At 37.0% G+C, this 26,414-nt stretch overlaps 1 protein-coding gene across 1 annotated transcript in view; it reads left to right on the top strand.

The window, feature by feature from the left end:
• Positions 1 to 1,784: 1,784 nt before the first annotated feature.
• Positions 1,785 to 26,414, top strand: part of gro (groucho) — a 57,097-nt gene continuing 32,467 nt past the window's right edge. Inside the window, exons 1-4 of the mRNA XM_053755648.2 lie at positions 1,785 to 2,040; positions 7,637 to 7,734; positions 9,362 to 9,425; positions 10,158 to 10,202. Of these exons, the coding sequence (XP_053611623.1) occupies positions 1,972 to 2,040; positions 7,637 to 7,734; positions 9,362 to 9,425; positions 10,158 to 10,202 (276 nt within the window). The 5' untranslated portion in view covers positions 1,785 to 1,971. The remainder of the gene's footprint in view (positions 2,041 to 7,636; positions 7,735 to 9,361; positions 9,426 to 10,157; positions 10,203 to 26,414) is intronic.

Genomic DNA, 26,414 nt, shown 5'->3' with positions numbered 1-26,414 from the left:
TACTTATAATTTTAATAGCTGTTCAACTACAAAAATGGTCAATAAGAAAAAGACATGCAATGAACGATGTCTGTCCTTTTCAATGGGCACTCGAGCCCACCGATAGCTGGCCGCTACCATTTCTGATTAATATCTCCCGTCGAACCGGAATGCAATTTACAATAAAAACTCAAGCGTGTATATGCGCTCGGAATGCATTGAATAAACATAAAACGCGGCCTACGCGCCTTCCGAGCGTAATACGGGGGCTTTGAGGAGAAAAATGTTTTAAACATTAACTTTTTGTAGGAAAATATGCACACAAACCCACCGGGCATTGTAAGCTAATAATAAGGGTTACAATGGATTAATTAACCACTCGGCTGGCTATTTACCATTGCAAGCCGTTTTAATCATCTGCTTTATTGATTATTTTATAAATTCAGAAGTAAATGTCAATAGTTACATAATTACACAGAAAGATAACTTGCATGCCACGGATATTAAAAACGAGTGATTTATGATCGTAATTGTATTCAATCGAGGAGTTATTGTTTGAATTGCTTGAAATTTTATTGATAATTTTGTATAATTCGGTTCATTTTAATTGGTATGTGTCGAAAGTTTTTTTATAAAATGGTACCTAGTTATGTGTAGAAACCTTTTTATGTATTTATGTCAGTCACATCACATCAGTCAGAAATATCTACTTATTATTGAATTTACAGTTTCTTGATTAATTCATTCATTCATATCGAGTGTGTTATTGCTAACACTGGTGTCACGTTTTATTCAAGTCGCCTAAAGGCATCTGGCATGAACTTTTACGACTACTTACCGCCATCTAGTGGCAATTAGTCACATTCACACTATAGTGAAGTTCCTTTTCCTTCACCGCAAGCTAGTTACAAATATATATATATATATACCTTTCGATCATAGACGGATGGTCTTAACCACCGCTTCAAAGTTTCAGAATGTTCTTATTTGTCTAAGACACACCAGATAATTTGAGAATACCCAGGTCTATTGTAATGTAGTAAGTAGGTAATGTAGTGTTTTGTATTCTTTTCGTGTTTAGAATGACGTTGAGAACAGGCCAATAAAAATGCCACAAAATCCCAACAATAACCATAAAAATAAAACGAGTGATATTAGTATGCTATAATATAAATGTTATCTTAGGTCGTATGTCGATTATATCTACCTACTGCGTAAATATTGGGCTTGCCTATTTTTCCCACTGTTGGGCAAAGGTCTCCCACGTTTCCTGCCACTTGTTTAAAACAATGTTTATTTATTGCTGGAAAGCATCAAGTGCTCACAATCTTTTCCTTGACTGACGTATAACCCAGGATATAATGGTGGTGATTCCAGAATTAATTTGCAACGATCCTCGCTGTGGACAGGATGCGGACTTTATGGAATCACGTGGACTGATGTAAATTACAAATTCGTGTTACTGTTCGTTTATTGGTAAGTTTATCCAGACGATGAAGGATAAGTTATATTTTGTTCCTATTGGTTGCACGTGCAGGTGATAGTACCTAACTAGTTTAGTTATGGTGTCTCGCGTACCGACCGATCGAACCTATCACGTCTGTTACCACATCGTCTCCCTGAGGAAAATTCCTGAACACATCTATTACATCTCCGAGTCGGGTAAAGTATTCTCAAATGTGAAGATAGTCTACCGAACGAAAAATTCAAGTGGAGAAAATATGTACTCACGGCAGCAGCGGTGCGCGGGGTCGGAAGGGTAGATGCGGGGCGCGGAGAGGGATTCCCCCTCCTCCAAGCACGCCAGTTCATTTCCAGCGTTTGAGTGCGGAGCGTGTGTTTCGTGTTAAAAAATTCTAGTGTCTCGCGTGTGACTGACCGCGCGGATTCGTGCCTTTACTATTGTGTTATTGTTGTGTCTTGAGTGGAGTGAGTGTTGTGTCTTGTTTTAATTAGTGTTTCTGACGATGGCTGCGTGTGTTTGACGTGGGAATGTATCCAAGCGCGGGCGCAATGAACGCCGCCGCTGCCGCTGCAGCCGTGGCGGCCGCAAGGCATCCGGTTAGCGACACTTCCTTCATTGCTTACTTTGCTTATCATAGGCTACCTGACACGGCAATCGTTTATTGAACACGTGGTGATAAGTAGTATTTCCAGGGAAATAGTTTACTGATCCCAGATTAGGCTCCCAAAAGTGCCACGCTATGTATGACAAAGTTATTAACTTAAAAAAAATCTATCGATAATTAAATTAGCCTCGTCTATTTCTCGGCTAACTAATATTATTGCTTATTACCATTATTAATAATATAACTATTAGTCAGCCAGTACGTTGAAGGAAACTAACGTACGTTGTATCAAATCACAGACGAGTATAGAAGTAGGTACTAAATACTACATAATTGTCAGTACTTTTATCATCATACAATTAAGAGAAAGTTGTATTGTTTCTTGACTGGTACATATTACAATATCATAGAATAAAGTAGAAATGAAATCGCGATTAAAATAAAATTAAGAATGAAACGGACCATGTGTCTGAAACGTCAATGCATGAACAAGACGTCGTAAAGTAATCCTTATTACCAGAGTTTTAAAGTTGCTTTCCGAGCGTCGTCTGCTTGTAGAAGGTAGCTTTACACCGCAAACCGCAGCGCATCTGTCACTGCATTTTCCGACGGATGACTAACCACACTTCAAAAATCAATTAAAATACAACTCATTGTAATAGTACAACAAGGTGTCCTATCTTAAAGTTCAGAGAGCAAATATAAACTATTCATTGAAAGAGGCAAAATAATTACTTGATTATTAATTTAAGTTGTTGAAATAGAAAGTCTCATTAAAAAACAATAACAATAATATTATGATAAATATTGAAGAAAGAAACCTGAAGCCTCACCCATACACGATTGGTTTTCAGTTCATACTTGACAAAAATGACATGCATTGTGACATGTCAATCCGACAACAATATTACACGGGTCAAAAGTGGCAAACTCTGTTTCATTTGACTAAAATGCAAAACAAATGGTAGATATGTTAATTACCATAACATGTTGTCACTTTTTGCTTAGTAGTTACTACGTATAAATGTGCCTATTATGTATATCAGATATACCTACATGTGTTTCCACTCATGTAAGTAGCACATGCTAGTAGCTATTTTACTTATGTGGTAGTTAAGATTACTTTGGTGGGGTCATCAGCTAATAAATAGCCACATTTGTAAAGTTTACGTAATTTAACCTGTAAGGACCTCCAGAAGGGTACAAAATAAATCGAAATGCTACGCACGACCATATTGCCTGACATATTACAATGCAAAAAAGCAGATGCGTTTCCTTTGCGGACGATTGTCTTTTGTGTCTCACACCTAAACTCAAATTAATGTGAGTTCATTGTTGACTTTCTTAAACTACTGCAGCGTAAAGACCCCTTTACCGCGCTTTCCATTGAATCTTCATTTCATACGTGTAACGTAACAGTCATCGTCTGGCGTATAGTTTTGATTGATGTCTATCTCACATGTTTCATTCATCGTTTAGAAACTAACCGTTGCACATCTTGTTGATTGATTGATAAATGAAACAGACCGCGTCAGAAAATAATTTGTAAATACATCTACCTAACCCTAAGAGAAAGAAAACAAACATTTTACCGAAATTCGTAATGATCTAAAAAACGGTGTCCAACAGTCAAAATACATGCCAAGCGCAACATTTGTGTTGCGGTTCACTTTTACGAACCAAGAAAGGAGGGGGAGGGAGGGTGGTGTTAATGTAATTATGCCTATTTACCTGTTTGCTCAAAATCCGTGTCACGTCCTACTCGGCCAATATTTGACGAATGGTGATACCGCTTTGAACAAATGAGTTGGCGGCCACATCGGCGCGTCATCCTCGGTATTTACGATTTCTTCAAACACTAATACTTCAAATACTTTGCTTTGACTAGGTATTGATGTGATTTCGCCAGTCATTTGAAGATTTTGTAAATATTGATTTTTTTACACTTAAACATAAATTAAAGGTTGCTCAGTCAAATGCGTTGCACGATTGCCCATGTGCGCTGTTGTAAAGTATGAAACTATAAGAAAGTAGGCAGACTGAAAGCGTTACGTTTTCTCGAGGTCATGGCACGTCTGCAGTCATTATTATTCGTATATTTTTATCAGATAAATGAATTTTCCCAAGGCTATGGAGCAACAAACTGATCCCATTATAAGTTTACACAAGAAATGTACACATGGTGTAACTACATTGCTAACGATTGTGTTTAAGTTACTACGTTATCAGCGGAAATGTATCTCGTCAAATGGGATTATCAGGTTTGATAAGTGAAGTGCCTTGAGTCAATGTTCACCCAAAATAATTCCTCACATTCGCGAGATAGCATTATCAGTGAACAAACACGGCATTTCGAGTAGGTAAACAAATATGCTTCGTCATAATCAAGCAAGATGCTATCGGAGCGCCTAGCACTAGAGCGCCACCCATATATACTCGGTTCTATTCATTGTCTTGTCTTCGATGGTTTGTATATCTAACAATCAATCATGTGGTCATGTGAAGGTGGAGGAAAGAAGTTTCCTCCACCTTCAATTTTCTACCTTGAGGTCGGCTACATATCTTTGAAATGTTCTGGCAATTTTACTCGTATAGGAACCATCTCATTGAAAGAACTTTCAAAAAGAATCACTTTGAGAGTTTTGTATTTTTTTTTTCGAATTAAGTACATACATGTTTTTGGTATGGATAATGAATGAGAATTGTAAAGTACACTTGAGTGTAGGTAGATAAGACCTGGATGCGTTTTGCATGTAATCAAATTAAGTAATACGATTGATATCCGGTCTCTTTCGCAACAAACCTAATTAATACCAATAATAATAGGCATAATCTGATACCATTAGTTGATATTTGTATGGTGATAAAAGATGCTAATGTGACGACGACTCATTTTGACATGTTATTTACATTAATAAATATTCAAAAGCTCTTAAAGTAAACGTGTATTATCTTCATGTATTTAAAAAGGGAATTAGTCACAACTGTATTATTGGAATAGTCTACATTTTATGAAAAAAATAAACATCAATTTGTAGCCACTTTTCGCAGAACTAGAACGGCCAACGACGTCTAAAGACTTCATACCAAACCAACATATTGGGCGGCTCGTGGTGTCACGTTTCTGAGAAAATAAAATCAGCTTTCTGATCCCTGCGCTACCATATTAGTTTACTAACATTTTTTTTCTTCTACACAAAAGGCTTTAAAAACTGTTCATATGCTAGCTCTTGTGAGCTCTAAATTGATAACAGTAGAGTAGAAATTAGCTCGGGGCAATGAAGCGTCGAAGCGTTTCGTTACAAAGCCAATCTTGGCGCTCAAATATTTGTCTATGCTTGTTTGGTTTGTAAGTGCGAATGGTGTTTAGATGTTTACAGAGCCGCTGACTGAACTTGTGTGTGCTCTTAGAGGAACGGGCAAGCCTCTAATATTACTAATGAATAAGTGACATCGACTCACTTTTACAAATTCTTGCTCAGTGACACATTTTCTTACACAAATAGATAGTGTGATGTGCACGCGAAGGACTTAATTTCCGATTAAATACTTATGCTTTGACTTTGAGAAAAACAAATTTTGAGTAGGAATTATGATTAATTTTTCATGGAATTTTGATTTTAATCGCGGTTATATTTATTTAAGTATTTAAAAAATATCGCTTAAGTAGTAAACAAAACATAAAGACCAGTAGGACTACTTCAGATTCGAAAATAAAAATAATTCATTCAATCGTTCCAAATTCCAATAAAACGACTCGTTTAGTCCCTACACAGGTAGACGTGGGTAGACAGACTTATTCAATAATTTGAAATAAGAATACACATTCCTTTTTATATCCGTTTAAACGCATTTTGTTTTTGTGACTGGTCGCTGTTGGATGCGGGCCTTTCATCCGGCCCTCTACACAATACTGCCACTCAAAAACTTCTTCATTGTATTTTAATTTGACCTTTTCGGCGATAATTTATGGGATACTTTTTTTTGTTGAAAGAAAACGTTTACTCAGTCTAATATTGCCTTGAATTTTTTCTTATTGTAATCTGCTGCATGCAATGATTGCTGTGTTGAAAAGATGTTTTATTATAATGGAAAACGATACGTAACGACTCTTTATTTTCATTGACGTATTTTACACAGAACCAAAGTTTTGGATTTTTGTATTATTGTAATATAATTTATATATACGTCTGTAGCAAGATACAATTGGTTTAAAATACCTTATTTACTTAATGAACGATAATAGGCAACTAAATATTTTATTTACTTTTATTACATACAATAACTTACACCGAAAAGCAGCTACTGAATATAATAAATTAATAACTTTTATATTGATTCAATTTGTTATCTATTGTTGTAAACATTCAAGTTAAGGTGACACACATGGCACAAGTATTCTTGCTTTTTCTTCCCGTAACGTCCTTTGATTCGAAGCCGTGCTTCACGCGCTTGTCCGTTGTGCCGCGACCGCCGCGCGCCGCTGCGGGCTACTTGTCCACTTTTTGTTCTTGCTTTTTCGATGTAATTTAATCTGAAATTTTCAATTATCTTTTTACCAAGTGAACTAATCATTCTGTTTAAATGTTGAATTTCCAAAAGTTCAAGCGGTAACGGTAACTATAGTACCCAACCGTAATGTAAATGTTCGTTTCTTACTCACCTTAAATGGCTTGATATGGTTTTGGCTACATTATATTTTTTTTAACTAGATTTATTTCCCCGATGTAATCGCCAAAGTAGTTATTGTATTACATAAATGTTGCGGTATTGTGTTCATGCGTGATCTGATTAAACCACATCCACGTCAACCCATTACAACCTATAATCTATTCTCTGAAATTACGCTATCATAAAGTGCAGCCTATTACAAAAAGCATGAGACGCATCGTGCCTAACCGCAAGCCTATCTCAGTTGTTGCGATGGTTGGTTACATTCATTAAATTCCGGCCACATTTTTCTCGATCCCGATTGTCCGCAGCTCCATTTACAACGTCTACACGCCGCGCCAGTTCCTTTTACGCTTTTATTTACGCTCCTTTTATTATTTTTAAAGTCCGTTTGTTCCTCGCGCCGGCTCCGAGCGGAGGTTGTTTATTTTTTGCCGCCGGCCTCCCGGCGACCGTGTGTTGTTGTGTCCCTCGCTTTATTTTTATTTTCGTGCTTCTTATTATGAAGTTAGTTTTTTATTTTATTATTACATGCTCACGTGTTCGTGTTACTTTATTTTTGTGTTAAGAGGCGATCGGTTGTTTTTTTTTATTAATCGAGCCTCACACCGAATTATGGTCATTAAAGGATAATTTGTATTATGGTAATTTGGGATGCGTGTAATTTTTGTTTCGTGATAGGAATGTTTTTGTGGTCAAACCGAGATTGATGGGATGTTGCGTGTCGTGTTAAACATTGCCAATAAGAGGCTGGCCTATTTTGGTAACAAGTGGCTTTTTTATTTAGTAGTTCGTACGTGTCTTTTTCCTAATAATAAATTGTCATTGATTATTTTTTTCTGTCCACTCATATTCCAAAATTTATTTTATTTTGCTCAAAGTGCGCAATGGTTATCAGCGTGGTTGTTTGTTTACAGGGTCCACCGCAGCCCGGCCAACCTATCAAATTTACAGTCGGCGAGTCCTGTGATAGGATAAAAGAAGAGTTTAACTTTCTACAAGCACAATATCACAAGTTAGTATAGTAGTATATAATATTTTATTTTCACTGAATGTGTTCTTATCTAAAAATCAAATAATTTTTGAAAATTTTCATTAAGTATAGGTACTTAAGTATCTCGTTGCTGGTATTAAAAATAAATTAGCTGATGGTCGAATTAAAGCGAAATTATTACCAATGTTTGTACAACATTTTTGAATAGAATAAAAGAAAAACACGCGTAAAAGTGAGAGCGAGAGTTCTTTTAAAAGATTAACTAAAATGAAAAAAAAACCATTATATCAAAGTATCTCTAAAGGGAGATCATTTGGGATCACCGCTGTCGCCGGGAATCAGCGGATCAAACCCTACCTGTCCCTTTGAGCCCTTACAATCTCGCCCTTTGTGACCCTCTTTGTTATCTCAAAAAATAAATGGTACTTCTTTGTTTACTTTTTGTATTATATTTACGCTCTTAAATGCCACTCGATTACAAATAGGTTTCTGGAAGAGTAGATTTTGGATTTACTCACGCACACACTGGCCATATTTATACTCTTCTTGTTTAGTGTACAGTGTTGATAGTACTTAATGTGTAGCTAAATCTGGTAACAGATTTATCCTCAAGATGTCTCATTGAGGTGACACCGACGAAATACTTTATGATACTCCGTTGGATGACACATTTATTTTTATTTATATCGACAACGTTTTCCCCTAGCTTAATGCATAGGTATAATTCATCCATCCATACATCCATATATTATTAATATGAAAACATCAAAACGGAACACTGACTTTTTGATTTGTAGATAGTCGGAAAGTGACATAGGCCGGGTCTTAGGCCAGGGTTTTAATATATAAGATTAATATTTGAATGCCGATAACATATCTTATTAATCTTACGTAATTACATATTATGTTTGACTAAAACTGCAATGATAATATAGCAATATATGAACAGTGTCGCCACTAAAAACCATATAGGTAGATAACAATTTAGAAAATACATACAGTGTTCTGTTTAATAGGCACTAACCAGTTTTATAGCTTTCTTAATAATTTGTAAGCACCTGAGTTCAGTTTTGTAGTCTACAAATAAAAAAAAAGTATAAACATTAAACAACAAACAAACAACATATTATTTGGCTATGAGCTATAATTATAGCAATTGATTTTCAACGTTAATATACTAAACAGTATCACTTAGTTAGAGAGCGCATTTGTTTTAAACAGTGAACAATTTTAGTTAATGTTGTCGTAATTGTTTCATGATTTAAAAGATTTCGTGGAATACAAAATGTTTATGGCCGTTAGTCCGTGCTATCGTCCCCTTAAGTACCGACCAAATTATAAAGTGAATGTAATTGTGGATTACCGGTACATTAAATAACTATTTAATAAATAACAATTTATCTGACCGCTTCAAATAGCTAATTAAAAAATTCAGAAGACTCGAAATCTGACAGCGGTGGTCCAGTCCAGCACAGAAAGATCCCCAGTTCGAATCCCACTCGTATTACAGATAGGTATTTAAATTCCAAGCTGATTCATAACAACATTGTTAGGAAACCTACACACGAGTTACTCGTATGTGTATACAGCCACTAGATAGCGTAAAATGTAGACGTCAAAATAACATGAGATTTTCTTTTTGTTGCAGTTTAAAATTAGAATGCGAAAAATTGGCTAGTGAAAAAATTGAAATACAAAGGCATTATGTTATGGTGAGTAATTTAATTGATACTTAAATCTACAAACAAATGGGGTCAGGCTGACGTCAATTTATCAGGCGCAGTGATCGGAGGGACGGCTAATTTAACGGATGGATAGAGATGTTATCAAATGTTTCATTTGGTGTGGCGTGTAAAATCAATAAAATATGTTTCTTTGTCCGGCGCCCGCATGGTTACTATTTTTCTGTTTGATTGAGTCGGCCATTTGGTGCACCCTCGATCATGTTTAGTTGTGTGCTGCGACATCAAACTATTATCGATCAAAGCTGTTGGATGTGTAATAAATATTGTTATCAGCCTCTATATTTGTTTGTAGATTGTTGAGCTATTAATCACTTGTTCCACAGCAATAAAATTATCGAGAGCGCAGCATGTGTTAAAGAATACACGCATAGTTGTGTCGTATAAACGTATGGTGTATTTTGGCAAGCTTTAATCCTCCAATGTTGGTCCATTCATATATGAATCATGATTAAGTGTAGCCAAATCGCTCGCAATTTATTTTAATACGCTTGAGAGGAAATATTCTCTGAGAATTTTTATGTGTCGGAAACACTTCTGGCGGGTTTCCAGCATGCCGCTGCGGATGTTTGGTCACTCGCCTCGCCTCCTACAATTTGAGGAAGCCAATCTGTGCCAAAAGCTTTCCGTGTCACAGTTGGATTGTAACGTTTTCACACATGTAGTAATCGATTCAGCTAATGCGTGTCTTTTATGTTTCAGTACTATGAAATGTCATATGGCCTCAATGTGGAAATGCACAAGCAGGTATGTACCTCAGACTTTAATTATTATTTTTACATATATAACATTATTTAACCTAAGCTACTTTTAAATATTTGTTGTAATACGTATAAGTTTCTAAATAGGTATACGATATACATAGACACTCTAATGTCAAACATTATAGAATTATTTAGGGTAAGTTTCATCGTCAAATTTGACGTTGACTTTAACCGGCGGCGCGCCGCTGACTTTTAGTCAAAGTGTCGTCGACTTTGCGTTTTTCTGCGCATGTTAAAATTAACGTCAAAGTTGACGGTGCAACCAACACTTAATCGAGAACCATTTAAAACAGTATCTCCAACAGTTTCCGTTTCACATAACAAATAAAATTTCACAGTCCAGTTGCATACGATACGAATGTTAAAATGGCGTAATATTGCAAAGTGCTGGGTGGTTTATTTTATTAGTTTGAACGAATTTGCCCACAACGAAACGTAAAAGTAAAAAAAGTATTTGTGTTCGGGTCGATTTCGAGCTTGACTTCAATTTAACTCGACTTTATTAGAAACTTTGTTTAATCAGTAAAAACGAGCAGCATCAAGTTACAAACTATAACGTGTAACGAAACGTCTCACCCTTTTTTCTTTTTGGTGATTCCTTTATATTTTTTATTTCTATACTTTTTATGGCTAGCTGTTAGCATGTCTATGTCGCCCCAAACCGCGTTGTTGACATTCTGGTTTTTAATTTCCTACGAATGTTTTGCAAAGTTATTTTTCGTTCCCCTAATTTGGAGTTTTGCTCGGAAAATAATAATTTGTCTGACAATCACAGACGCAGCGGTTATATTAATGTTGTGATGGCGTTTATTATGATCGCAATATTGCCGGGGGAGGGAAGGACTCCCCTAAGTAAGCACTACAATGGAGACCTTATCTCTCTTACGAGTTATTGATGCTTAGGATTTACAAAAAGGGGGATTTGCGCAGGGCTGTCACTAAATGACTGTTTATAATGTTTTTAATTTTATTTGTTAACGCAGCTAACGTTTTCTACCTCTGCGCAATTTTCTGTAGCTGAACGAAATGAATTAAAATTTAATTCACACATTATGGTTTTGCACGAAATTGTTTCATAAATTTAATTTACTTCATTTCGATCACTGGAATCAGAGTACTTATCGTACAATACTCTACAATAGTATTTAATTGTATGCTTTTCTCGAAAAAAAAATATTTATATTTAATTTAGTAAATATAACATTAGTTGACATCCTTCATTGCTGCAAAATTGCTGTTGCAACGGATATAATATTAGGACGGCAGGGGTCCGTGCGCTGGGGGCTAGCTGCGGGGGCTCCGTAGTAATCTGTTGATTTTACGCTCGCCGTCCTGCTCCACGCTCGAACCCCACGTTTTTAATAATAGCCCTACTTTAACACGTCCTCATAACGGAACCAAAATCAATTTAAAACGCTGAAGACTTCTTATAAGAAACAGCCATTCGTTTCACACATCAATAATTCTCGCTTGGCTTTTTCATGGGGCATGTGTTTCAGTTCTTTTATCAAATGTAACTCGTAATTGCGCACATTTACTACTATTACTACTATTAGTACTATTTATTTTAAGTTGGACGACATCTTTTAAACTTCAATAGATCAGAAGCCGCAGCCGCAGCAAAGTAAAAAACCACAAATAACAGTTAAGAGCAAAATTAGCTTCTTAATTGTTTCGCAATGTTTTTTTGTATTACTTTGAAATGCTGGGCGAAATAATAAAGCCGAAGCGAAGATGGCAGCGAGCGGTATTTGTTTAGGGTATAGTAAACTAGCAAGGAGGGTGATTACGAAGGGTTCGCATTGTTTGCCACTGCGGCGGACAGATGGCGGCCTCCACCAGCTCAATGCTTGAATGCGCTATTTAGCGTACACTGCCGCGCTTCATTGTAATGGATTATTACATTAGCACTTAACACGCTCAGTCGAGCGAGAACCAGAATACCCCTCCGAGTTTGTTAAGCTTTTGTGGCGTTGCATGCAAGCGTAATGCTATAAAAAAATAATGTTTTCACATTTTTTTCAACAACATTATAATTTTCTGTTTTCCGCTGCGTGACCGCCAGTCTCAGGTTAAATTAACCACTCTTTATAGAAAGATTGAAATCGTTTTCTAGAGTGGAAAATAGGGTACACTTTTTCGTTTTATTTAATTTGTTGAACTTATGACGTTTCAAGGTCGTGTGAGACCTCAGGGCATATTAAAGCGGTGACAGGATTTTTTTGACTTTGCACGTGGAGCATTCGATCTACGTGCTCGGGCATAAGGTTTATTTAAAAACTTAAGTTGAATTTCCCAGCGATGATGGTTGTGACCGCTCCGCGCGGCGCGGCGTGACCGCGTCTAACGCGTGTTTTCCGCTCTTTCTGACGACGACTAATTGCTTAGGTTTTCTTTTGTTAGTCGCGGAGCCAGACCGTAGTCGGACCGTGCCGAATCGCACCTACTTATGGCGTGAATTGATTGTTTCGTCTTTGTGTTACTGTATCGACACGGAGATGTATTGTTCTGCGCTCCGAGCTATTATTCACGCCCGAGCTGACTTTCACGCTGCCGATTATTGCAACGGTTTCCGTATTGAGGGCCTCTGACTCGAATCGTTTTGTAGATTGCGATCATAATGAAATGTAGAATATAAACAGTGATAAAGGGTATTTATGTGAGCGTGCGTTGGCTGAAGAGCAATAAATTTACAGCCGAGTGGTTTCATGAAGTGTCGCGAATGTAGACAATAGGGTTGTGTGTGCGGGCGAGAGCGCGGCGGGATGTCGATAAAATACTTTGTCGAGGTTTACGAGTGCTGACACCCTGCCGAGCTCTCCACCCTCTGTCACTCGCTTGTTATGAAATATCAACGACTAGCTAGACGCTTCGCTGCGCACATAGATAATAGACACATTTCATTGTGTATATCTAGTTCACTAAGGATATGTCACATATTTTTCCAAAACATTTATTTGTATCACAGCGATAACAAACTCTTTGTCACCTTAACAGGCGGTAAAGTTGTTTATCTGTTTATCGGGATTTAAGGTTAGGTAGGTATCGAAGGATTAAATATGTATAGTAACGTAATGTTAGCAAAGTTTTACATTCAGGTCATGTTCATCATGAAGATTATTTTATACATATAACATAATTCAATAACTGTGAACATACAATAATACATCTATTGCGAAAAACATGACAATCATGTAAATCCGATGTAGAACTTATTGAAAACCGCATAATATACAAGCCGTAAAAACTGTTCTACTACAAAACAGTTGTTACTTGGTAACAAACAAAAGTTAACACAATAATGTATACAATTAATATAATAGGGGGCAAAAATCCCGCGCTATACTTTGCCCGTATAATTTAATAATTTCGGGTTTATTGCGATTCCGTCCACAGCCCTCGCCCTTGATGCGCTCTCAAATTATTCATACGGGGCGGAGGGCTGTTTACCCTTGCGTTAGGGTGCGTCCACACCCGCCGGCGCTGATAAAAACATTGCACGTGCCCGATCCGCTTACCCATGTTTATGATCAAACGGGGGAGTGGTGCAATGCCCTAATCCTGTTTGTCTTATGCCGCGACACTCTCCATAGTTTTTAATTAGCAAGTCGGCTTCACATTATTGTTCACGGATGTAAAATTAATTAAGCAGAAGTTACCAATGATTGAATGAAAATTAAAAATCTGTTTTCTAATTGATTTTGCAGATCGCTGATTGTTTTATTATCGACATTTTCTTGTTGGTACTTATTTCTAATTGCAAAGAGATTTTTAACGGTTTACGAGATTAAAATCTTTTTTTATGTCTTGCAGACTTAAAATTCCAACAAGCGAAATTTATTGTTAGAATTGTTTCTTTTTCTTTAACCCAAGGCCAGTAAATTATTTTACTCACCGTATTTATGTTCTTACTTCAAGCTTTAGCTAGACACTTATCTAGGATATCATTACTTATTACAGCCACGAGACGCTCTTTAAAAATAATAACTTAATATTGGTTTGCGCGCAAGGAACCGGCTATGTAATCAATATGAGGCATGTTTAGCGAGGCGAGGCAAGCAGCATGTGTTATCAAATTATAGCTGTTGAGTGTCCACATCAGCGTGCAGGTAGTCGTTAAGGGCCCCGCATAATGGCCTCTATCTACTCCATCTACAGCCGGTTACAGCTCTGTGAATTGTCTGAACGCAACAATTCACAATGAACGCTCGGCGCCCCTCACTTTAAAAGCGAAATTATCTTTCCATCTACAGGGTGCGCGGCAGATGGCGCTTGCAATAAAACCACTAAACGCGATATCGCTCGCTCGCTGCCCCTCCGCTTTATTATTTGATCGGGGAGCCAAATTAAAGGATTTGCCGTGCCAACCCTCACCGACGACCCTCACCCGACAATCACCTCTGTATTAAGTCTAATTGTGTTTTCAAATTCGGCCCCTATTATGCCCGGGGACGATGTACACCATGTGAAAAACGGGAGCCGTGTCGCATTATTAAATTCGCCGGTTATACAGTGTGTTCTCAGGAGCGTAAACTTTCTTCATGAATGTTCAAACATTAATCAGATATATGTTGAACATTTAATTCAATGTTCGTGCGCATTAAGTTATCCCGTGTAATGAGGCCGTGAACACTCGTGACTAATAAACACAGTTTTATTGCCCGCAGCCTTTATAGTAAACCACGACATATAACAACGTAATAATGTGTGCACCATTCGACATGCCTATCGCGCTGATACACATTAATCTCGCTATCTCCTTACTCATGTTGTTCGAGATACATCATTGGATTTCACTTCGGATTTCGTTTTATGGATAGGATACTTTTTTATCTCCAAATAAATGTTGCACGTCACGTCGCACACTCCTTTCAATGTCAGAAATATCCTCCTGTTTTATTGTAACTTTATCGAGTGCTACTTGAATCTCAAGTATGATATTTTCTTTACGTAACACATGTTCAGAATATATGTGTGTATAACGGCACTATAATTTAAAAGAGCGTCGAGTGCAGAGTTCTAGACTCGTTAAATATGTACTTAAAGAAGCCGTCTCAGCTGGCGCAGTAAGTGAACAGCCTGTAATCAGTTAACAGGGGTAGTTCCCTGCACGTTTAACTTTATTCTCCTCTATTTTAGTTGGTTTATGTCGCCCCTTGCGACCGTATCCGCAAGCATCGTACGAAACTAATTACATCCAATACGCTAGACGGGCCGTCTTAATTGCGCTGATTGAGACACGGATATTGATTCCGAAACAATTTGCTTTCATGCGCTTCGGGCGGTCATCGCCGGACGTGGTCGCCCGTGAAACCTTCTCATGAATAATGGACGCCTCGTCCGCTCCTTGACTCTTCATTTAAAACAGACGATTTCTATTCGCCTCGTAAACTACACGCCTATGACTCATTCATTTTCCATTCACAGTAATAGGCCGTAAACCGTCCGAACCGCGCGGGAATAATAAGGAGCGGTGTGTTTGCTTCACTCATTAAAGCAAATTAAATAACCGGGCCAAATTTACATGAAAAGGAGTCCTGTTTGTTTCGGTTTAGCTATGTGAGTAGATAGTATATCATTAAATCTCGCTAACATTATAAGGGAACGGTAACAGTTGTATGGCGGCGGGTAGTCTGTACAAATACAGTGAAACAATGCAAACAGGGCGAAGGGGTAGTACAAATACGAGGGTGGCGACCCTCGGAGCTATTGACGGCGAAACCCTCGCAATCTGACAGTTGCTCCGCAATACACTTTGCCAGCCATTCAAGTGCATTTTATGATTTTTAACTCTACTTTAAATTGTAATGTTCACACACACGTCAGGGGAATATTTTTAATATTGAGATGGAACTAAATGTACTATACAAATAATTTAATCACATTACGTTTCTGAACATGAAATGTACTAAAAATATATTCTTAGAACATTGAACAACAGTCGGATAAGCGTGAAATCCTTTATCAGGCTATAAAAATTATAATAAATGTTTACAGTTGTACATGTATAAGACAAAACATTGACATACAATTTAACTTTATCAGAGTTGGAGAGCCAGAGTTCAATTTTAAAAATAAATCTAAGTTATTTACTGGTAGTCATTATCTATGAATAAGTTTTTGATGACATTATTGACACTGGCCACTAACTTACAAAATAAAATGTAAATAACTAAATTTTACGTAAATTTATTACTTATTTTATAGTTTAATATGTATATGGGATTAAAGGATTAGTTTACACAAGCTTGAAATTAAAAATATTTAAAAAACTTAGTTATGTAAATGTAATCCCAGATAATATAACAAAGGGTGTACCTATTATTTGTAGCATTCACGTTATAAATAGCTAACTGCATGATACCGCTGCACGTGACGCGTTGTCTGCAAGCAGCCGTGTGTGAACCTCCGCGAGGGGGACATTATTCTCAGATATTAACATTCGAGGGGAGGCAAATTGGAGTTTAGGGAGATATCAAAAGAAATCTAACGAAATGACTGACATCAATGAAATTATATTCCATTTATTATCGTCGTTGTAAATCTAAACTTTTGTATATTTTTTCTATTCTCCGGCAATTTGATTTATTGTATGACACAATGTGTAGTCAAAAGAATTGTTAAATTGAAGTTTCAAATAAATATCCAATCCTATTTTTAATCATGTGCTAGTGTGTTGACGGAATCAATGTTTTGTTACAAATAAAATAATGATTCTGCATGAATGCTATTCGCTTGAATGCATTTCACAAATGATTATTGATTTGTTGAATCCTTAGAAACCGGATATTTAGGATATTAGAGTCGAATTAAAATATTATACAAATTACTACCAACTCTTACAAAAACGTGAATCACTACTGTAGCACTTTTCACGTGCTTTTTTAGTCGCTCGTAAATTAAGCATAAACATACACCCATATTACGTGTTCCAGTGGCCATATGCCACGCGGCGTGTGGCGCGACAACGCCACAACACGTAGCGTGTGGCGCCGCGTGTTATCCCAACACTTCCAACACGCCGATATAGTTCGCCACACGCTAGCGGTATTCGCTAATGACTAATTCAACGCCAGCAAATCGCTCTCAATGTAGGAATGTAACAACTGACGTAAGATTGGTATCACACTTTATACGCCCACTTGTCCAATTAGTTCTCATTTACACGATGGTATAGAATAACGAAAGTGTAATTAACGGTTACATAAACATGTTTATTTGTTGCGTGAACATCACTTCGAGATAGCCGTGTGAATTACCTATAATTAAATTTTAATACGTTAATATTTCAAGTTAATTACAGCTTTCATTTCGCTCTGTTCGTCCACAGAACATTTTTTGTTTTAAATCAATACATTGTAATACATAATTTGATTTGGATTCCTATTTTATTGGTAGCATCTTACTTCAAAAGTAATAGAATTACACCAAACGCCTCTTAATTAGAACGATAGAGTTAATTCTATGAATCTTCATGAATAAAAATAAAGTATGGGTTACGGGTGTCGTGTAGTGAGGGAGAGAGGGGGTAAAAGGTGCGGGGGTCGCGGGTGCGGCGGCTGTGGCCGCGGTCCACCACAGCGTTGCGGTCGCGCGGTCGACTGACCGCAACCCGCGCCGCCTCCCTTCGCTTAAACTCACTCCAAATAATTCAACACCGTTCAAATTAAAACAAAATTAAAATCACATGCTTATAAATACAGCTTTAGATGCTAAACGATTTGTTGTAAAGGTAGATTATCTTCGATGTTATTTATCATTTTAAGTACGTAATTAGCAGCATTAACTCACGGCATTAATAAGGATTATTAGTTGAAATAATTATATCTTAATCTCCGGTGCAATTATACATAACCGGGTTATTATAGTTTGCCTTGATGAATATAGTATATATAATAGATTTAAGTCACGATATTATAAGCAAGACATGTGAATTTTCGAATAGAAAATACTGAAAAAGTAGATTAAACAAGCTGTAAATGACGTTGCGTGTCTTGACGAAACTCGATATAAAACAGCGATTTTTTTCTTATAAATTTACAATAAAATGTTTTAAAAGTTTGAAGATAAAAAAAATACGTATTGCATTATATATTTATAGCTGTAAGAAATCGTACGTGGAATAATCATAAACTAGTAATATACGAATACGTATGATGTTGTTGAATTTGCAATTGGAACAATAAAACGAGAAGGTGGTCGAATCCCGATGTCGATACTCGTAGAATACCAACATAACAAGCTGATCAAACACGCTGTGCCAACTGTGTGTACAATACATACGTTCCAAACAGTAGCGTTGACTAACACACAGAGAAATAAAGTACGAGTCCCATCTATATATGTTTAATATTGCTATAGTTATGTATATAAATTCTTATTGGCATATCAAAGTACATTTTAAGTGAGAAACCGTTTCGGCGAATATTCGCGATTAACCATTTCGTGTTCTTGTTAAAAAAATCCTTTTCAGAAACAATATCACACAAGCAACGCCGTGGTCTTCTTCTTGTATAAAAAATCATTCTTCATTTCATAAAATATATTCACTGCTTTATTAAAACTTTAATTTATTTTCTTAAAACTTTGTATAAAAGTAAACCTATGAGGTTTATTTTCATTACATTACCTTCAATACATTACGTTCAATACATTACGTTCAATACATATAATACGGTAAATAAATAAATAAATATATTAGGACAAATCACACAGATTGAGCTAGCCCCAAAGTAAGTTCGAGACTTGTGTTATGGGATGCTGACTCAACGATACTATATTTTATAACAAATACATATATAGATAAACATCCAAGACCCGGGCCAATCAGAAAAAGATCATTTTCCATCATGACCCGACCGGGGATTGAACCCGGGACCTCTCGGTTCAGTGGCAAGAACCTTACCACTGCGCCACCGAGGTCGTCGCGGTGATAGCGTATTAGCATTTTATAATAAAACTAGCGACCCGTCCCGGCTTCGCTCGGGTAAAAACATAATAAATTATACACCTAAACCTTCCTCAGGAACCACATTATCTATTGGAGAAAACCGCATGAAAATCCGTGCAGTATTTTTTGAGTTTATCGCGAACAGACAGACAGACGCGGCAAAGGATGAATATGACTATCAATGTCTCTTAAATCTCGATTGTGAGCCATAAATTTAAGTGATCTCACGATTCAATAAATCTCTTTTGTAGCTTCTAGCTGTCGATTGTCTTCGATCAAAGTAAATTCGTTACGTCGATTGAGAAGCACAGATAAAACATGCCAGCAGTCGACAACCCATGCTATTAAATGCAGATAGTACAGAAGAGTAGGATATTACTGCCTTATAAAAAATCAATTTTTTTGAGTCATATACATACGAAACAGTGTGTGTACCGTAAGAAATTACTACTACTAGCTTAAACTAAATTAGAACTTATTTAGAATACCATAATTCATTAATTTCACTAGTCTTTAGATAAGTTGGATAAGAAATTGATAAACCGGTGCCGGACTGTCGGCCGTCTCTTAGCTGTAGATTTGTTCATATTGTTATGCAAGCTGCTCATGATTGTCTCTAGCTTGTATAGAAACTTGCTATTTAATTTTGTAGACTAGATGAAATAAATTAAATTTTCATATGATGAAAATTCAAACTCTGTAATACCACTAGATTTGATTTTATAGTCTCCATAATCTGTCCCTGTGCCGACGAGATAGTAAACAGAGCTATACAAACGGTCTCTGTAAATAAGCACGGTCGGCCCTCGCAACTGGACGCATACAATGCAGTTTGGAGTCACGTGCAAGTAAACCTCCCGAAATAACTACTATATGTAGTCTAAATACCTCTACAATAATTATGTTTCAATTATATAAAATATCATTATTTATTCGGAAATCACTCAGTTACACGCGCGTTGTAAATCATTTTTGACCGTTTAATAAATATCCGCTTCCTCTGTATTTTGCCATTTTATTTTATTTTGAATGACATGTTTCATATCTCTCAATCTGAGTTTATCGTCAGCTCTATTGATCGTACAAAATATTATTATATCTATCTACTTTATCATTAAACATGGTCGGGAATTTACGTTATCATTCCAATCAACTAAATCCGTGATAAACTATGGTGCGTTGTGAATAAGACGGTTGATAAAAAAAAAGCAATTCTTACAACATGATTAGACTTCGATGAATAACATTTTAAGATTATTCCATAGTGGTTTTAGTGATGTTATTCGATACAACTAGCTGATATGAGGCGTGATAATAGCACACGCATGGCATGTCGATAATAGTCGTTTCGAAGTTAAAAATAATAAGCGCGCGTCGGACCGCGGATAATTTGATGTGAACGCGATTAATAAAACACTTTTGAAAACGGCCTTGTGTTACGGAAATTTGTGGATTACGTGTGAACGGAACTGCATACATTACGATTGTTTACGTGCTCTAATTGCTGCGCCGTAATACGTCTAAATAGATTCGACAGTCGCGTTGTTAGCGTACACCATTGTTCGTCACGTCTTTACATTACCTTTACAAGACGAAGCGAGGCAAGGCGCCGGAAACGCGCAGTCATTACTGAGGCTGCTTGTTAATGTCAGCAAAAAAACTCCCGCGGCACCGCCATGATTGATTCATCTGCGGCGAACGGACACCGCTGTGAAACTATGCAATCTACAAATTGGTCAATTCATGTGTCGAGAAACATGTTTTATTTGAGTTTAATTATCGCGTGAACACAGCGGTTTCTCTTCACTGGCAAACATATCGTGATTCTGTTTTACTTCTTATTTTATTGCGATTGTAAATAAATGTATTTAAAATACCTGACGTCGCTGTTTTAGGGTGTCGAGTAATCAACACGCTTATAAGCGCTCTTGTAAAAAGTGTCGAGTCAAAAAGGCTTCACGCTTTAGCGAGAGGTAAGATACACAAAGGGCAATAAACGTTTGGCCTGGACCTAAACAAACAAGGGTAGCTAGGAAGCTGGCTTTGTTTGGAGAGAAACATTCAAGTCAATATCGGCCTCGCCTCGCCCTATTATGGCACCATGTGTCTGCCTCTCGCCCTCTCGTAATATGTCAACTATAATCTGTCAATCTGACGTGATCCCACCGAGTCGACTCAATTTACGGGCTCGTCGATTTACATCAATGTAATTAAGTGGTGAAGCAGGGCTTTCCCTTCATTTATCTAATTGGTTTCAGTTACGGGTTTTAAATCTTATAACTGTTCAACTTAATAAAGTTGTTTACATAGTAATTTTGCATCATGGCATGAATGAAAGGTAACCAAATATTTGACAAATAGATTTATTCGTATTGTTAATTTGTAACCACTCATAACATAACGTCTAATCTAAACTGGCATGGCAATGCCGTAAACGAAAGTTGGCGTATTCTTTTTAAAACCAGTGTTCGTGTTCATACCTGACGAGTACTGCCATTAGTCATTATTGGACACTCGAGACAAGTCATTATAAACTACATTATGAGTCGCACTCGATCAGGCCTCGAGGGTTATTTCACGAGTTAAGTGAAGGCTTGTTTTTATACGGCCATTATCCAGTTCGTAATTACAGGTAATGTTTCACGTAGCATAAATTGTTAACATACAGTTAACAGCAATATCGTTGTTTATGACATACGATAAATTGTAAAATCAATTCCACTATCAGTTTTTATTGCCATATTATGTAAAATTTTAATTTCAATAAAATACAGACTGTTCGTTATTCGTATTAGAATCCTTGAATACATTTTGATGTATCAAGATAGACTTACATAAAAATTCAACATGCGTAATAAAACGAAAAGAAACAAACTCCGTAGTTTCATAAAATAAAACCCGACACGCACGCATGTTTATTTATAGTCGAAGCAACGAGTTTTAAATTGACAGGTGCTGTTTATTCGAGCATGGCAGCCTCTTGATCGCGCAATTACAATCTGATTACGAGGTGACACCGCGCCCGCCGCGCCTGCCTCGCCGCCTCGCTGCTTGCACTCGATACTCGATATCGAGATAACGACGTGTCCCCGCACTACACACCCACTCAACCGCTCTCGAAACGACTTGTTCTTGCAGAGTAATTATATCCATTTGTTTATAATGAATATTAATGACTCGCTCCTCGATACATTTCTGTTTATTATGGTATTGACTCGACCTGCAATTATTTTAAGTAACGTCAATTATATTGTCGTTCGGTTCGGTTTACTGGAAGTAATTGAGGCGTATGTGAATATTTGAGTGGTAGCATTGGTCCGGTTCACACTCTCGAGTGGAGTATGTCTTCTCAGCCCACCTTTTAATACGTGGCAATTAGAAAGCTAACGAGCTTCGCCGTCAGCGCAGCCGCTTTGCATTATCGATGTGCCAGCCACTAATGTTCCACGCAGGCTATGTTTAAACAATTATTGCTCGGCGAATGCGATACGAATCGACGATAATGTTGGCTCTGTCTGCAGCAATAATAGCCCATTTATTGAGTCGACTGCCATTTTGCCGGAGGAATTATTTATTGCCGCGCCATAAGAGCGACGTCGCTTTCAATACAATAGCAGGCCTTTTCGATTGAAGTCTGTTTTGTTTAATAAAGTGGAAACTTCACCGCTGCGGGTAAGATAAGAACGCGGCATGCATAAATAATTCATAAAAGAGTTGGTCCATTAACGAGGCAGGAGTAGAAGCGAGGTGGATCCTTTCGGTTTATTCTGGCAGTGTTCTTGGCAAAGTTGTTGAAGTTCGGAGGTGGATGCTAAGCGGTACTTTGATATTCTGTAATTAATGCACCGCTAACTTGATATCTTAGCACTTTAGTGCAGTGCAATTTCTTTATATTTTCTAGAATTTATACATTTACATATCGAACCATTTTTTCTTAAGACATGTTTAAGAATAAATATTATTGTTATTCGATTTCTCGCATTACCGTCACTTTATTTTACCAAGAAGTGAGAACATGTGTCAAAATTGAATTTTAGTCGTAAGTAATTTTCAAAATTTCAATGTACCTACGCAGTCATAGAGCGGTGGCTCGGATCAGTTAGTATTCCGGGCGCTTCCTCGTAATGTCTTTACCGTGTAGCTCTGGGCGGAGACCATAAATTGTGGCGCGAGTACGTGTCCTCGCGACCTGCATGCCTTCCTCCAGCCGAGCTATGTGCAGTACATCATGCACTTTGTGGCCAGATAACACACACATAGGTTTTTTGATTATGTTTAACATCAAATAACATTTGTAATTGACTATGTATATGTACTAACGAGAGCAGATAAGCCTGACTCACCTGTGTAAGTGGTTCAATTTTATCTGCGACTATACTTCCATTTCTACCCCGACTATCTTTCAATGAAACAAAAAATATGACTTCTGTTATTATAATATTCTTTCTGTTTTATTAGATTTTGTGAGAGATGAATTCATATTATATTGTATTCGTATCGTTCGACGAGTACTCATCCACTCTAAAATAAAATATTAAAGGTATAAAGACAGAGATTACCCTCCATACCTCCGTGTTAACAGAAGTGAATGAAATGCTCAGGTGAAATGAAATCCCAACAGCTTACGCATTTGTAGAGATATAAGGACAAATGGAGCGTCACAAGATGCAGCTTCAGATTAAAAGCTCCAGCGACTAAACCACGTGAAAATCGGGCAAAAAGAGTCACCCGCGGCATTAGCGGATGAGTGTCGGAGCCATTAGTGAGCACCCCACCCCGCGCACCCCCCAAACACACCCGCTCACCCCGAAACCCGTCGTTCCTCTTTTATTTCTCGCGCGGGGATGAACTCCTTAATGACAAACCGTACTATATCTTTTGTGGAGAGCTGCAAAAGTACGTATTTTGCGGGCCTTTTGTACGCCCTCTTTTTATTCTGACGCTCGTTGGTACAGATGTAGGGGTACGGACGGCTCCAGTCTCTTCGAAATGCGCCTCCAATAAGAAATCCGCTCTGTGTAAAACCTTCGCAGGGATTTTTACGATTGTAGCTGTGCTATTTTCCGAGGTTTTCCATTACCTCTGAATTTTCAACGGAATAGACTTGTTTTGTGATAGTTAAGAAATGTTATAACAAATTTAATCATTTAAACAATGCAAATGTTGCTTGCGCCATTAAAATTTGAATTTCAAAGATAACTATCACTAAAAGAGCAAAAATACTAGCAATAAGAATTTAAATAATTAATTCTAATTGGCGTGTTTCTGAACAAAACTTTCCGTCAATTTACTATAATTAAACACTAAAAATCTTTTCTGTAACTGTTACATACTTTATTTTTTAACGTATTAATACTTTCACGTACAAAAGTATTATAAACAAATGTAAGTACTGTAGTTTCATGAATACTTTAAATGCATTTTGATGATCAGCATTAATACATGAAATAATTTACACATATCGACACCGCACGTCGAGCATATCTCTCATCAAATAAAGCAATATCATTAAATTGGTTTAATTTGCGATAAAGCAGCATACTTGTTTTCGGAAAATCGAGGCAGATATTTCGCGCGTTTTGCTTGTGAATTTCCACATCGACCGCGCGACGGGAGGCGGCGGATGAAAATGTAATTTGCGGTGAATCGGGCGCGACGCGGGAACGCTGCGGCTCGCGGCTTGTTCGCCTCACTGCCCTACTACGTTTACGTTCATTTACATTTTCATAGACATATTTTCGCAGATATTATTACTCTATTCTCTCAAACTGAATATATTAATCAACTTTATTAACCGTGACTGCGACATAACAACTTTCCAATTTTACGACGCTATAAACACATCCATTGTGCAATATGAATGAATACATTAACAATAATATTGTAATTGATGACTCTTAACACAAAAATCCATTTCCTCCGCTTAACATTTCACCTTTGGAATCGTGAATATTCAAAGATGATTATGTTGTCTCGTTCGCTGTATATGCAATATGCGAAATGAATTCACCGTTGACCTTTTGTTGTTTTATTAGCATTTAGGAAATTACCAGCGTTTGATTTCTGCTTTTAGCTCGATGTTTATCGGCGAACGGACAAACAGTCTGCATAATTTATATTGTGGTCAGTTTATTAGATTTCAGAGCATTGTTAAACTCTCTCTTGATTTTCTATATAATACCACATTTTAGTATAATCGTGGATTTGCGCGATACATTACCCTACTATTCATTGATATCGTGATATATAGTAAAAATCAAATTAATAAATACTTTATTTATAGTCGCAGAAAAATATAGTGTTTCATTTACATTTAATTACATAAAATATATAGAATATTGATATAAATTGTTAGTTAAATGAATATAAGTTTATAATTAGAAAATAAATAGTTTAGAGGTTCGCATTGTGTGCAGCAATGTGGAATTAGAAACGATTTGGTTGCGGCTTGCGGTGCGCGTTGTCGTGCCGACCTGCACAGTGCGTAGCTTCACACCCGCACAGCTCTCACTAATTGAATAAAATCCCAATGAATAAATAAAAATATTCCCACATTGTTTAGTTATGAAGGTGAGTGTAGGCGGCTCGCCATTGCTTTTAGTTGTATGGCTCAGACATAGGTAATCTTGTTACTGATTCCAAAATAATTGTTTTATCTAATCTTTTATCGACCACCGAATCGTTTAACTGATTCTTTGAACATTTTTCCACCTCAGGTTCACCGCAGCTTTATCAAACCAAATTAACGTTTCCAAAATAGCTCACGTTTTATATTCTCAGTCAGAAACTCAATTATGTTAATTTGTTCACGATTCACTTCCAATCTGTGAATAAAATTAATGTGCATTTAAACGTAAAATACGAACAAAGCCAATAAATGTGAGCTCGGTAACTGCGATTTATCATTTCGTTTGACCGCGTGCATTATTGTTTACCGTGTTAATTTTATTTGTTGCTCTCCACCGGCTTATCGGCTAATTATATACGTTATTGAATACAAGTAGCGCTGGAATGTGGAACAATTTTCGGTTTGTATTTGTTTGTGAAACGGAACGGTGTGGTCAGTTATTTCGCCGGCCGCCGGCGTTATTGAAAGTTAATGGCCATTTTATACAGGGAAATAGATCAGTGAATTTAAATTGCTGCTCGTCTGCGTCACGGTCTATTAGCGTTATCGACGCGAGTTAGTTGCGATAAAGTTAGTTTTCGATTTAATTATTCTGAGAATCGATTACATGATCGAAT

The sequence above is a fragment of the Plodia interpunctella genome, chromosome 15 (genome assembly GCF_027563975.2).
Source record: "Plodia interpunctella isolate USDA-ARS_2022_Savannah chromosome 15, ilPloInte3.2, whole genome shotgun sequence".
Lineage (NCBI taxonomy): Eukaryota > Metazoa > Arthropoda > Insecta > Lepidoptera > Pyralidae > Plodia > Plodia interpunctella.
Note: the sequence above shows the minus strand (reverse complement) of the source record. Positions and strands in the feature narration are given on the sequence as shown.